Source organism: Zootoca vivipara, chromosome 1, assembly GCF_963506605.1.
Source record: "Zootoca vivipara chromosome 1, rZooViv1.1, whole genome shotgun sequence".
NCBI classification, from domain to species: Eukaryota; Metazoa; Chordata; class Lepidosauria; order Squamata; family Lacertidae; genus Zootoca; species Zootoca vivipara.
In genome coordinates this window covers 125,706,794-125,721,955 of record NC_083276.1, presented here as the reverse complement: position 1 = coordinate 125,721,955, position 15,162 = coordinate 125,706,794, and the positions used below count along the sequence as shown (strand labels likewise).

Sequence of the window (15,162 nt, the reverse complement as noted above, 5' to 3'; positions counted from 1 at the left end):
TGAGACATGGAACTAGTTCTCTAATTGGAAGCAACTATTTGTCACCAGTGTGGTTCACACCTAAGTAAAAAGGTAAAAGGTAAAGGACCCCTGGAGGGTTAAGTCCAGTCAAAGGTTGCAGCGCGCATCTCGCTTTCAGGCCAAGGGAGCCGGCGTTTGTCTACAGACAGCTTTTCCGGGTCATGTGGCCAGCAGGACTAAACAGCTTCTGGCACAACGGGACACTGTGACGGAAACCAGAGCACACAGAAACGCTGTTTACCTTCCTGCCACAGCGGTACCTATTGATCTACTTCCACTGGCGTGCTTTCGAACTGCTAGGTTGGCAGGAGCTGGGACAGAGCCACGGGAGCTCAGCCTGTTGCGGGGATTCAAACTGCCGACCTTCTGATTGGCAAGCCCAAGAGGCTCAGTGGTTACTTAATGGGATAGTAATACAGATGCCCCTTCCATTTGCCTACTTTACTGTACTCAGTTAGTCTTCTATTGGCACAGATGACACTCACAGCTAAAGCGTAAACAGAGTTCCATTTGTAATATGAGTTTGAAGCTAGTTATGAAGCACGGGAGAAAAGCAAGGGCGAATCGCAGAAGTGTGTGCGTGTGTTTATGGACACATATTTCCGTGAGAGATAAAGTTAGCAAAAAAGAAGAAGGTAGAGAAAACAAATGAGACTAAATTGGGGCAAATTAACCTTTACAAAAGCAGGGACTAGACAGGGGAAGCAACTATGTCAGTTCAGAGCCTTGCAAACCGCTCCGTGATTCTCAGATGAAGAGCAGTATAAAAATTTAATTAGTTATTATTATTATTAATAACTTTTTGATTCGGAAATTTTGATTCGGAAAACCCAAATAAAGAACGATTTTTCAAAAAAGTAAACTGCACTTCGGGAATGCTCACCTGCCAAATACAATGCTTTCACATGAGTAGGCTGCAACACTTCGTGAAATATGATAACTGATCCAAGCTGGCCTTCGAGAGAGGTAGGGCACCCCCACTCGCTGTCCTGCGTTCCTGCCGAGATCAGCTTAGTGATGTGTTCTGGCTTGCCCAGCAGCCCACTCCAGCTGCCTGGGCTAAGAATACCACCAAGCGACGTCCGATGGGGCAGAGCAGGGGATGAAAAAGGCGGGTCTGGGATCTGGGATGGCGGTGGAGTCGTTGTCCTTTGACCAGCAGAACCAATGCAGCAAGAAGTAAAAGACTGGAGAATTTCCCCCATACGGCCAAAAAAAAGAAAAAAGAAAGAAAAGAAAACACATCACAAATTAGTGAATTAAATGTAGTTTGGCACTGTTGGAACACATAATCAGATAGCCATAAAGGGCCAAAGTTGTCACTGAGTGAAGATCTCAGTCTTTTGACAAACATTTGGCCTCTCAAGGGTTACATTTAATCTCCTTAGCATGCTAATTTCAAATAGTTTTATCTCCTGTCTCCTGCCACTGGTTATGAGCTACGGCTTTTGTTTCTTGTTTTTTTAAGTTGTCTTTTAAATGATTGTAAGCTGCCTTAAGCATTTTAATAAAAAGGCAGGGTAAAATATCTTTAATAAAATTTGTATGTACACATACAAACACACATCTATTATGTGCGGTGCTTTTTTTCTATAAAAAAATGTTTAGGGGTACTCTCATTTTCCTACTCCTATTGAAATACTGCCCCTCAACGAGGCCAAACTTAGATTCACAAAATCCGCACCCCCAGGGGGGGGAAAAACACTGATTATGTGTGAATTTTGTGTCAAAGGCCATAAAAAACTTTACATTGGTCTTTAGTGTGACCAAACTCTCAAAAATTGTTTTGGACAGACTTTTTACTGAGACATCAGCGGTTTTAACTTGAGGTTTGCTGTTAACAGAGGTTGTTGCCTTTCGTGATACACATGTATAATAGATTTACACTCTTACGCTCTTGTGTTCTGGCTCATTTTGCAGGTGGTTATTATTTTTCCCTTGCGTGTTCCACTATGGAATTTGAAAGCCTCAATGAAACTTTTTAATTGACAAACAAAACTTTACCGGCCTTTAAAACTCGTGTGCACACACCACTTTTTGCGTATCAGAAGTGGCCTTCTATAGTGAGGCAAGTGGGGGGGGGTGTAATAAGCAATCTGCTTCTTGCCACGTGATTCACACACATTTTTCTTCTGACAAGTGCAACTGTTTGCTCACATCTGGCTTCTGGTTTCCAAAATTTGCTTCTATTCCTGTCCTACTGTGTCAGGTTATTTTGCTGCTAAGTATAAAGGGTTTCATCCATTGCTGTCCACTTCCCTCAAGGGCAGTGGAGACTTCTGTCTGTCAACAGAAGGGGGTAGGAGGCGATTTTCACAAATTCTCACTTTTCTACGGCAGAAACCGTGGCACACACAAATGCCCCAGCTTCTCAGAGGGATCCCTCAACCATTCTAGAGCAGGTAAAGGGGAAATAAGTGGGGGGGGGGAACCACACTTCCTTCCCCTTCCATTCAAAGAAGATTCTACTTGCTGAAACAGTGGGATATATACAGAGTCTATGTAAAAGAACACTGTCAAAATATTAATCCGCTGGCAGGCTTTGATTGAGTTTCTGTGTGTAAATAGGACAACTGTATATAATTTTAAGTAAGCTAAACAATATGGAGAAAATATAGTCAAGTGGGTATTTTAAGGAATCGAATTCGGGAACATAATGGGAAGATCGGAGGTCACATTATTACAAAATGATGTAAAAAAATAAGTTTCAATCAAGGAATGAATGGCCGTTTATTTATTATTATTTCTTTAATATCCACTGCTTGTGGATATTAAAGCATTTGCTAATAAAGCATTTGAAAAAAGGAAAAGGAAAAGAAACAGTCTTCCGAGAGCAAAAGGCCACAAGATTTGAGTTGAGCCTGACAGGTAAAAGGTAAAGGTAAATGACACCTGGACAGGGTCACTGAGCATGAAAACCTACTGGAAGCCAGTATGGTTATCTGTGTACAGGTGTAATAAAAGGTATTATGCTTTACAGGTCTCTGTTAGTAATCTCACTACCACTTTCAGAACCTGCTGATCATTTCGGAGATTCTTCATGGACTATCCAGTTCAGAGGCGACCATAGTCAGTAAGCAAAAGCTGATGTGACAAACTCACTTGTTGCAGAGTTTTTTCCTTTATGCATCACAATTAAAGCTAAATGTCCATATTCTATGCAGGGGGGAAGCGAGGTATGATAAAAGCACAGACTTACTTCATTCATGGCAGGAAATCTGAGGGGCGCCGAGATCTTCTGCTGTCCATTCACATAAATATATACAAGGCTTTGACCAAAGGGCCTCTTCCCGGGCATATGAACAATGCTTATGTTGTGCTGTTGGAAAAATGGATAATATGGTTTAGTCATCATCATTAATTCTATGGAAGAGTTAGGTAAAGGGTAAAGGGACCCCTGACCATTAGGTCCAGTCGTGACAGACTCTGGGGTTGCGGCGCTCATCTCGCATTATTGGCCGAGGGAGCCGGCGTATAGCTTCCAGGTCATGTGGCCAGCATGACAAAGCCACTTCTGGCGAACCAGAGCAGCACACGGAAACGCCGTTTACCTTCCCGCTGTAGCGGTTCCTATTTATCTACTTGCATTCTGACGTGCTTTCGAACTGCTAGGTTGGCAGGAGCTGGGACCGAGCAACGGAAGCGCACCCCTTCACAGGGATTCGAACCGCTGACCTTCTGATCAGCAAGCCCTAGGCTCAGTGGTTTAACCCACAGCGCCGCCTGGGTCCCTGTGGCTAATTGTTGCTAGATTTTGCACCCAGGAACATCTATCTATATACACCCACCTCCAAACACCATGAAAGAAATAAAATAAACAATTGCATTAGATTACTTATCAGGTCACTATGAACAGACCTATATTTTCTCATTGGTCTGAGAGAGACATAACGCTCGCTGAGGAGCAAGTCTTGCATCTCTACTCTAACATGCTCAAATTCCTCTTCACCTTTCCTATACCCAGGACTGTTGCTACATCTAAGCACCCTTTAGAGAACCCATTAAACCTAAGAACTGCAATAAAGTTTAGGAGCCTCCATGGGTTCAATCTTAATCAGATTTAACAACAGTCAGACACCCCAAATTGTGACCTACACAGACTAGATTAGTGAGACTTGGGGATGGCAAGGACGTGGTTACATCTTTACATCGTGACTGCCTTCAGGTGATAATATATTTGCTTAAGAAGGCAGGATATGAATGAGTTTTGTGTCTGTACATGCTGCTCCTTTATTGCCAAGCTATAATAAACCATGGTTTCCTGTTACATCTGAGCTAGGAGAAGCCTGGAGCAAGTCAACATCTCAGAACATGGTTTGAAGCTGGTTTATGTTGTTCCAAACCAAATGATCATAGTTTTCCAGTTGGACATCGCTGGGAACTATGGTTAATTGAAGACTTATGGGTTTAATTGCACTATGCCAAGAACATAGGAAGGAAGGATGTAGAATCCGGGGAAAGGTATTGTGCATTAACCCGAAAGCCAGTCATTTGAACTTGGTCAATCATCTTATCCTGACAGGGAATTCCCAGTGCCTACCAACAGAGAGCCAAGTCCACTTTTTAAAAGGGTCCTATTGCATTACAACAAGGTCAGCTGAAACGGTTTCTCTTACCCAGAGAGAATCACAGAAGCAATGATCCGACAGCATCACGGTAGCATATTCCTTCTTCGTACACACTGCAACCACTAGCATTCCTGAACACGTAATAAACGCCTCAAACCCCGTTCCATTGCCTGTAAAAAAGCTACAGATATATATATATAGATATATATATATATATTTAATGAATATGGTCAGCTCTTCAGGTGCACACATTGGCAGATAATAATAAACATTTCTTTTGCAATGAGTTATAATTGTCTCCAAACAGGTGTTGGCCCCTAGGCTCATTTGAAGCTAGGCTGATATATTTAGACGGAAGGGCAATCTTAGACCTGGGCATATTTATCTTTCCAGGCAGACCAAGCCATGCCATCTCAGATTCTACCAATTTCAGCATGGAACCACTTCCAGAAGGAGCTCTTTCCTAGCTGAGCTACGCAAAACGCTGTTTAACTGAGGCTTTCTGAAATTCTATAGGTAGTTTAGTTTATGGCATATTCTATGGATCATGAACATCAGATAAAGGTTATCAAGACAGCCACAGAAGAGGGGGTAAATACAATATACAACTCCAAAGATTGCACCTTTAACATAAAATGATAAGAAAATCTACAACCAAAAATAGTTTGAGAATACAGACAGTCTTGACTCAGAACTTATCTTCCCTTTATTGGTCATTGCCTTGTTTTGATGGCTACAGTGACAAACATAGCTATAGTTTCTGTAATCTTAAGTCTGCCCTCCGCCATCAAAACTGAAACAGAAAATTCAACTGATTTTCCCAAGTGTAGAGAAAGTAGCGAGGAGATAAATTAGGATCTTATAAACATATTTTGGTGGGACGCGGGGGGCGCTTTGGTCTAAACCACAGAGCCTAGGGCTTGCCGATCGGAAGGTCGGCAGGTCAAATCCCTGTGACGGAGTGAGCTCCCATTGCTTGGTCCCAGCTCCTGCCAACCTAGCAGTTTGAAAGCACGTCAAGTGCAAGTAGATAAATAGGTACTGCTCTGGCGGGAAGGTAAACGGCATTTCCGTGTGCTGCTCTGGTTCACCAGAAGTGGCTTTGTCATGCTGGCCACATGTGGAAGCTGTATGCCGGCTCCCTCGGCCAATAAAGCTCGATGAGCGCTGCAACCCCAGAGTCATTTGTGACTGGACTTAATGGTCAGGGGTACCTTTACCTTTACATATTTTAAAAAATGTACCATATAAGAACATAGGCTACTGTTTCTACTGAGCCTCTTTCACAAAGAGAAGAAACTCTCAAAGGCCGAGGCAGTCTGCTAAATCGGCCTTCCATGCCTGCCGATTGCAAAGCATTGAACTACCTAGCCACTGAAATGCTTCCTGTTATCTAGCAATGTTTAATGCTTCTAAATACCTGGCAGTGTCCTTCTACATACAAGGCACCGGATGACTCTACTACTGAGCTCTGGACGCTTGTCTCTAATTTCACTGTGGGGAGAATTTCTCCTTTCTAAACACTAGTGGTCATCAAGGGTCATTTCACTTTGTGCTGAACTTCCATTAGACAACCTCGGAAATTAAGCAGACTTAAGCCAGGATTATTTGGGAAATTGTTCTTCAAAATACACAGTGAATTGAGTACAGTATGTATTTCAATAGGTGGCAATCTTCACCAACACTATGTTAAATCCCAGTCACAGACAACAGTAGTGTTGTTAGAGAAAACATGAAAATGGGTCACTAATCTATTCCAGCCAGTTTTTTTGTTGTGGGTTTTTTTAAAAAAAGATTACAATCTACAGTAGTACTTTACACTGAAATGAAATAGCCAGTGAAGTTTTGTTTTGTTTTGTTTAAAAAAGATTACTATCTACAGTAGTACATAACACAATCACTGGCTATTTCATTTCAGTGTAATCGAACAGGAAATACCCTTTACATTTCAAGCTGGAATTATATGTTTTATAGAAGTTATTATATTATATAGCAGTTTCAGTGACTTTTTAGGACTCAGGTATGTCGTCATCGGATCCTATACAACCCCATTTCATGACATGCAAACTGGCCGGACCCCAAGACCAGCAATACAAAAGATCTCCCAGCTCACCTTGCTTCCAAAAGCGGGGATTTTGGCTGCATTAGGAGCACAGCGGTAGGGAAGGAAGTTCAAAGGACCTTGCTGCTATTAGCCCTGCAATCTAAGAGATGGTGCTATGGTCTAAACCACTGAACCTCTTGGGCTTCCCAATCAGAAGGTCGGCGGTTCGAATCCCCACGACGGGGTGAGCTCCCGTTGTTCGGTCCCAGTTTCTGCCCACCTAGCAGTCTGAAAGCACACCAGTGCAAGTAGATAAATAGGTACCGCTGCGGCAGGAAGGTAAACAGCCTTTCCATGTGCTCTGGCTTCCATCACAGTGTCCCATTGTGCCAGAAGCAGTTTAGTCATGCTGGCCACATGACCCTGAAAGCTGTCTGTGGACAAACGCCGGCTCCCTCAGACCGAAAGTGAGATGGGCGCTGCAACCCCATAGTCGCCTTTGACTGGACTTAACTGCCCGGGGTCCTCTATCTTTTCTTTTACCTAAGAGATCTCCACAGAGAGACAAAGTTACTGTCACTCTCCGCGGCCTCCCCTACAAAAACAACACGAGAGCCAGCAAAAACTACGTCCTGCATAGATGGATTCCAAGTGCCGATCACATACACACCCTTCTTTATGCAGACAACTGCATCCTGATTGGCTGGCCATTACCAGTCAGAAGAAACAAAGGGTCAATCGAAGGCTGACGGATGCCCTCACCCTTCCAGTATGTTACTGATCACTGGAATTGCTTGGAAAGGAAGCATTTTTCTGCTGGCAAGGCCACAGTGTTGCCACCTACCTTTAAGGCCCTAAAGGTCCTTTAAAATTTTTTAATCTGTGTGTACTTTGAAGAACTCTGGTAATTTACAGAAGGTTTGGCTGCTGATAAACTATCTTAAACTATAAAGGTAAAGGTACCCTGACCGTTAGGTCCAGTCGTGGACAACTATGGGGTTGCACGCTCATCTCGCTCTATAGGCCAAGCGAGCCGGTGTTTGTCCGCATACAGGTTCCGGGTCATGTGACCAGCATGACTAAGCCGCTTCTGGCGAAACCAGAGCAGCGCACAGAAACACTGTTTACCTTCCCGCCGGAGAGGTACCTATTTATCTACTTGCACTTTTGGCGTGCTTTCGAACTGCTAGGTTGGCAGGAGCTGGGACTGAACAATGGGAGCTCACCCCGTTGCAGGGATTTGAACCGCCGACCTTCTGATTGGCAAGTCCTAGGCTTTGTGGTTCAGACAACAGCGCCACCCATGTCCTGATCTTAGCCTATAAGATGCTGCAAAAGAGATCAGCTTTGTTGATAAAAGTCTTGAGAGGCCTCTTCTACCTGCTTCTGAAGTCCCCTGGAGCAGAGAAATTATTTTCCCAGTGCTATTTCACTGAGGCTACATAAGCACCATGCATCAAAAGCACATTTAAAGCATATTTTCTTCCCAAAAAGATTCCCAGGGACTATAGTTTGCTAACTCTGTGAGGGTGGGGGGGGCACAGTGATGCCACCCACAAACAAAAAGGCCGACACAGAGAACAGAGAGTGAATCTGGCATGGAGGAAGGGGAGAGGGAGGGAAGGCACTATCCATGCTTTTTAACATCTACATGCAGCCGCTGGGAGAGATCATCAGGGGGTTTGGGCTGAGTGTTCATCAGTATGCGGATGATACCCAGCTCTACCTCTCTTTCAAATCAGAACCAGTGAAGGCGGTGAAGGTCCTGCATGAGTGTCTGGAGGCGGTTGGAGGATGGGTGGCAGCTAACAGATTGAGGTTGAATCCTGACAAGACAGAAGTACTGTTTGTGGGGGACAGGAGGTGGGCAGGTATGGAGGACTCCCTGGTCCTGAATGGGGTAACTGTGCCCCTGAAGGACCAGGTGCACAGCCTGGGAGCCATTTTGTACTCAAGGCTGTCCATGGAGGCGCAGGTCAATTCTGTGTCCAGGGCAGCTGTCTATCAGCTCCATCTGGTACGCAGGCTGAGACCCTACCTGCCTGCAGACTGTCTCGCCAGAGTGGTGCATGCTCTAGTTATCTCCCGCTTGGACTACTGCAATGCGCTCTACGTGGGGCTACCTTTAAAGGTGACCCGGAAACTACAACTAATCCAGAATGCGGCAGCTAGACTGGTGACTGGGATCGGCCGCCGAGACCACATAACACCGGTCTTGAAAGATCTACATTGGCTCCCAGTACGTTTCTGAGCATAGTTCAAAGTGTTGGTGCTGATCTTTAAAGCCCTAAATGGCCTCGGTCCAGTATACCTGAAGGAGCATCTCCACCCCCATCATTCTGCCCGGACACTGAGGTCCAGCACCAAGGGCCTTCTGGCGGTTCCCTCTCTGTGAGAAGTGAGGTTATAGGGAACGAGGCAGAGGGCCTTCTCAGTGGTGGCACCCGCCCTGTGGAATGCCCTCCCACCAGATGTCAAGGAAATAAGGGGCTGCAAAGGGGCTGCTTGAAACTAGGATCAGCTATGTTGCCATGTAGAGGAAGTCAAGCACGTGGCTACGCAAAAGGGCGTCAAAAAAGCATGCGAACCTCAGCTTGCTTCCAATTGCCACAGATCTGGGGATTCCCCCTTTCCTGCCACGGCAGTTGCCATACCTGTAGAGCTGTTTCCTCTTGGCCCCCTTGCCACTGGCGCCAGGAGTCGCCTGGTCTTGGTCCAGGCATAGCCAAGCGCTGAAAGCAAACGCAGAGCCCGGCCACTTGTGAATAGGTGGGACGGCAATGCCCGCCATGCTGTGGGAGAGGTCGAAATATTGCAAGGCGCTATCCAGGCCCTGCTTCCGAGCCATCGTAAGAATTGCACGCATCACCGGGACAACGTAAGGGTGCGTCTGTTTCGGGTCCTTAGTCCTCAGCAGCCTAATGAGCTGGTGGAGTTCTTCAGAGCTCATCGACTGGCTCCCCAAAGAGCCCAAGAGGACAATCAGGTTCTCGGCGCAGGCTCCGTGAAGCAGGGTGTGTTGGCCAAGGGTCTCCACGATGCGGATGACCATGTTCGTATTGACACAGACAGCCCTGCTCTGCCGGTTGATGCAGCAAATTCGCTTCAGCAAGCTTGAGATGAAGACCTGGAGATCGTGCGACTCGAGCTCTGGGAGCCACTGAATCAACAGCAACAAGGGCTGGACGTTGCTTATGCCCAGCATCCCAACAGACGCGTGCTCACCTTCAACGGCCTTTGTGGAAAGCAAACGGAATGGTTACTAGAAGCTAATGGGAACAGCAGCGGCAGCAGCAACAACCGGGGAGTTTGTGGCACCTGAAAGACCACAGATTTTTGCGTGGCATAAGGCTGCCACTGACTTTCATGGAGGCCACGAGCGGATGGCACTAGACAAGGGCTTATGCTAACATAAAGCCGGCGTCTCTTTCAAGTGCCGCCAAGATTTCTGCTGTAGCAGAGCAACATGGCTCTAGAAATTATTGGATAGTAATTTATTTGCAAACTAAAGCTCATTTCCACAATATATATGTGAGCGTGTATTACACACACACACACGGAGGAGGGGAGAGGGAGAGGGAGAAAATATTAAGTATAAATGAAATCAAAAGGCTCTAGTGCATTTCTATCTACAGCCGTATGTATACACCAGTGTTTCCCAACCAGTGTGCCTCCAGATGTTTAGGGACTACAACTCCCATCATTCCTGACCACTGGTCTTGCTAGCTAGGGATGATGGGAGTTGTAGTCCCAAAACATCTGGAGGCACACTGGTTGGGAAACACTGGTATACACAATAAGAAACAAGAATGGGTCACCGTTTCGTTTTGTGTGCATTTTGACTTTGCAAAGAAACAGCATGAACCTAACACTGCCTTGTTTTCTCTACGCTCACATGTGTATATGCATGTGTGTAGCAAGTGTGTGGCAAATGGTTGCAAGCATAGGACAAAAAGGACTTTGTAGGGACCCTGGTGGCGCTGTGGGCTAAACCACTGAGCCTAGGGCTTGCCGATCAGAAGGTCGGCGGTTCGAATCCCTGTGACGGGGTGAGCTCCCGTTGCTTGGTCCCAGCTCCTGCCAACCTAGCAGTTTGAAAGCACGTCAAAATGCAAGTAGATAAATAGAAACCGCTATAGCGGGAACGTAAGCGGTGTTTCCGTGTGCTGCTCTGGTTTGCCAGAAGCGGCTTTGTCATGCTGGCCACATGACCTGGAAGCTATACGCCGGCTCCCTCGGCCAATAAGGCGAGATGAGCGCGCAACCCCAGAGTCGGTCATGACTGGACCTAATGGTCAGGGGTCCCTTTACCTTTACCTAGCAAGTGTGTGGCAAATGGTTTCAAGCATAGGACAAAAAGGACTTGAGGTCAGGCATCCCCAAACTTCGGCCCTCCAGATGTTTTGGCCTACAGCTCCCATGATCCCTAGCTAACAGGACCAGTGGTCGGGGAAGATGGGAATTGTAGTCCAAAACATCTGGAAGGCCGAAGTTTGGGGGTGCCTGCTTCAGGTCATAAAAAGCTTATGCTACAGTAAATCTGCTAGGTTCTGCCACCAAGAATCTCCTGTTGTTTTGGCTGCAACTGACTTTACAGCCTGCCCCTATTTTAGAAATTTCCGTAACAAGCAGGTGTCTCACCATATTCAAAAGTTCTTCAAGCAGTTCCCGTGACGGCTGACCCATAGATTTTAGGACCTCAAATATATGGGCATAACCGATCCGCTCCTTAAACACCTCCTGAGGGGGTAAAATTAACATTGCACATAAGCAGCATACTGTTCGCAAAGATATGGATATGTTTTTAAGCTGAAGATCATCCTACCAAACAATACAAATTACAAGGTAACCGTATGCTTCCCCACCCCACCCCCCCAAAAAATCTGGAGCAAAACAGGCCACAATGTCTAGGTAGCAACCCCCAGTATGAAAACCAAGAGCAATGATTTGATCTCACAGAATCCTCAAACAAAATTCAGCCCACATAGTGAACCAATAGCCTTCTCCTCCATGAAATGCACGGTTGCACAAGTGGTTCTATCCGCCGCTAAATTCTGGCTGAGGCTGGGCCTACAGGTGCAGCAGAAAAAGGCAGGAATTTGAACGGAATCCCTTGCGAGCAACGCTACTTCAAAAAGCGTGTGAAAACAACAGAAATCCCTGCAAACAGAACACTCCAATATTGGGGGCGGAAATGTTCTAACCATGCCCATGTGATGGTGTTTCAACTGTATAGTGTTTTTAAGGTGGGGGGGGGCATTTAAAAAATGTGATTTCTCTCCACCACCACCACCCCCCAGCCTGCCACCTGAAGGGGTGCAGTCCATTCTATTTTTTTTAAAAAATGATTTTCTTTTCTCATAACAGTATTTATAATCATCACATAGCATTCACATTTCAATTTCCTCCTTCCCTGTTGACCTCCTTCAGCTTCCATTCCTGGTTTATTACGTCTCATGTTACATTCTGCTGTTTATATATACTTCTATATTGTCATACTGTTAAGTTTCTTATTTTTTGTAAATAAAATTATAAATGTTTATTTAAATCCTGCCAATGAATCTATGGGGTTGTTTTTTTTTTGTTTCTGCAATTATAATGTAAAAGGTTCCCATTCTTTTTCAAAGTCACTATTGTCCTTTTCACGCAATTTGTCTGTTAACTTTGCCAGCTTTGCATAGTTCATCAACCTTTGGGATGCGGTCCGTTCTAGCTAGTCCTCTTAGCACGCTACCAACACATTCTGCTAAAGGTGCAGGATCAGGCCTGAGCAGGACAGCCTCTGTGGCACACAACACATTATTATTATTATTATTATTAGAATTTATATACAGTCGTACCTTGGATCCCAAACGCCTTGCGAGTCGAACATTTTGGCTCCCGAACGCCGCAAACCTAGACCTGAGTGTTCTGGTTTGCAAATGCTCCTTGGAACCAGAACGTCCAACGGGGCTTCCGATTGGCTGTAGGAGCTTCCTGCAGCCAATCAGAAGCCGCACTTTGGTTTCCGAACGTTTTGGAAGTCGTACGAACTTCCAGAACGGATTTTGTTCGGCTTCCGAGGTACGACTGCACTGCCCTATACCTGGAGGTCTCAAAATATAAATATAAATCAAAATATAAAAGCACAAAATATATATAATCAAAATAAAAACAACATTCTCTTGTCAGGGATGTTAAATATAGCCGGCCGCATGCTCTGTGATCCTTTCCAGTCTAATAATCACTGCTATTAAAAAAAAGTGTCAATATAATGACAGAGAAAGGAGGCGTTGGAAGACTGGGGCGGCAACCGCTCCGAGGAAGTTTCGCTTACCTTGGCAGCGGGAGATTTGTGCATCACCGCTGTAAGGGCTCGAATGGCTGATACCGCCAAGCAGTCTAGCTGTCCCTGGAATACCTATGAGCAGCAAAAAGACACAAGGCATTACAGACAGTCGAGTCAACCACTGGCACCTTGAAGGGCAACAGCCCACCCCGTTCTTTCGTGTTAGCGTGAACAAACAATTTCATTCGCATGCTTCCCAATCATCTCCCCGACGCCCCCATGTCCCCCCAAAAAACCCCCTCAATGGCATGGATTTTATGACACCAAAACCTACAAAAGAGAAGACGCAAGAAAAGGGTAGGCAGATATCTCAAGAAAAAGGAAAAGAAAAAAAGCATTCACACATACCCAGTAAGACGCTTGGACTGACATTTTCTCCATGCTTTTAATAATGGACAATCTCAAGAGGGAGGGAGGGACTAACAAAGGTAGCCTATGGATATCTAGCCAGCTTCCCAGCCATGCGGGTAATTAGTAGTTTTGTTTCAGTCCATGCTCCAGCACATAAAATCTTCTTAAACAGATTCTTAATTGTGCCTGCATAGTTTCATGTTTCGATAATTTGTTAACCCCGTAGTGCTTTCCAGGCAAGGGGCATCACAAGTCTCTCGTCTCAAGAGAGTCACAATACTTTTTTGTTCTGTCAAATTAGCGGGGCCGGGGTGTGTGTGTGTGTGCATTTTTTTTCTGTTTGAGAAACTAGAAATATTTTGTCACCAAAATCCGCTCGTGTATCTGCACAGTAAGACTGGTGTGAATAAAGGGCATTTCATCTGGAGTGCACAAAAACAAAAAGGAGTTTTTAAAAATAAAATTAAAAAATAAACAAAAGTTGTTAGATGAATTAGCTCTTAAGCAGTGATCAACCATGCTGACTTATTAGCAGGTTAATTTAGACAGAATCGGGGTTCAGGCAAGCGTATCGTTTTCACCTGTTTCAGTCATTCTGCACAAGAACCTATTTGTTATCAAAGCTCCTACCATTTCTAAAGAAGTCATGAGGAAAGATTTGGCATTTGGCATTCTCTCATGATGGAAAACATTTCAAAACATTAAGCCACCAATTGCTCCCCACCTCCCAAATTCAGTCTGTCCATTGTACCGTGAACAATGATTGGTTTTATTTTTTATTTCATTTCATTATTATTTTTTTGCAACAGAATCAAGACATCACATCCAATCACACAGATTTGACAAAAGCCCAAAAGCCCAAATACACCACAGCGCTTAGAAAGATGGAAGGACGAGGGTGGGGGAAGGAGAGAGAGAGAAGAAAGAAAGAAAGAAAGAAAGAAAGAAAGAAAGAAAGAAAGAAAGAAAGAAAGAACTAAAATAAAACGAAATCACCAAGTTGGAAGTTTTGAAACTGGAGTTCTATTCCTGGACTTCACCTTCCTCCGTTTAAAAAATAAAACGCGACAAATATTGTACGTATCAAATGCGTTGACATTTTTGATGGCCTAATAATGGCACTACCTTAATACGGATTTTGGAATGCTTAAGCCACGAAGCACCTTTAAACCTAGCTTGCGTTTTTCGGTTAGTTAAGACAAACTAAATCTTAGGGACAAGGAAGGTGTTTTAGAGGTGAAGTACAGGAAAGGTCCCGTTCAACCGATTGCCACTGCGCCTCAGCTTCAACTCAAAGATACCTGTTCCTGATTCATTTCTGTCAGTAATTTGTTGGCAAGGTCTTTCTCGGTCTTGTCTGCCACCTGACTGTTAGCATTTAAAAACAGCTGTTAAAAACGGGAGATAAGAATAATGGGAACAGGCGTGTTAAACAGTCAATCTGCAGGCCGGAGACAATCAAGGCTGGAGCAAACATCTCACTAACCAGCAAGTTAACACAATGGCTGCAACAAATAAAGGGTCCCTTTTTTCCAGAAGGAAATAGCTAGGATTGAGGGAATATTTTTCCTCCTTTCCAGAGGTCATCTCAAGAGGTGCAAATTATGGAGATGGAAAATGTTAGTGTCCATAGAAACATTGGAGGAGAATGCCAAGATCTGGCAATTCTCATCTCCCCCAAACCACACCTCTCTAAGCATGGTGTTGAAAATAGAATTGTGGGGGTGCATTATGTATTGTTTTGACAGGCCTCTTGAATGCAATTGGCCCATGCAAATATAACACCCTGATCTTTTAAATCATAGTTAAGAGATTGGGTGTGGTCCATAGATTTGTATACAGTCATACCT

The 15,162-nt window shown here is 44.7% G+C and overlaps 1 protein-coding gene across 1 annotated transcript in view; it reads right to left on the bottom strand.

Moving 5' to 3' along the window:
- NBEAL1 (neurobeachin like 1) overlaps positions 1–15,162 on the bottom strand; it is a 133,490-nt gene that overhangs the window by 59,917 nt on the left and 58,411 nt on the right. Inside the window, exons 11-17 of the mRNA XM_060281908.1 lie at positions 14,614–14,700; positions 12,950–13,033; positions 11,275–11,373; positions 9,288–9,868; positions 4,638–4,770; positions 3,221–3,340; positions 905–1,208 (exon numbers count right to left, since the gene is read on the bottom strand). Coding sequence (XP_060137891.1) covers positions 905–1,208; positions 3,221–3,340; positions 4,638–4,770; positions 9,288–9,868; positions 11,275–11,373; positions 12,950–13,033; positions 14,614–14,700 — 1,408 coding nt within the window. The remainder of the gene's footprint in view (positions 1–904; positions 1,209–3,220; positions 3,341–4,637; positions 4,771–9,287; positions 9,869–11,274; positions 11,374–12,949; positions 13,034–14,613; positions 14,701–15,162) is intronic.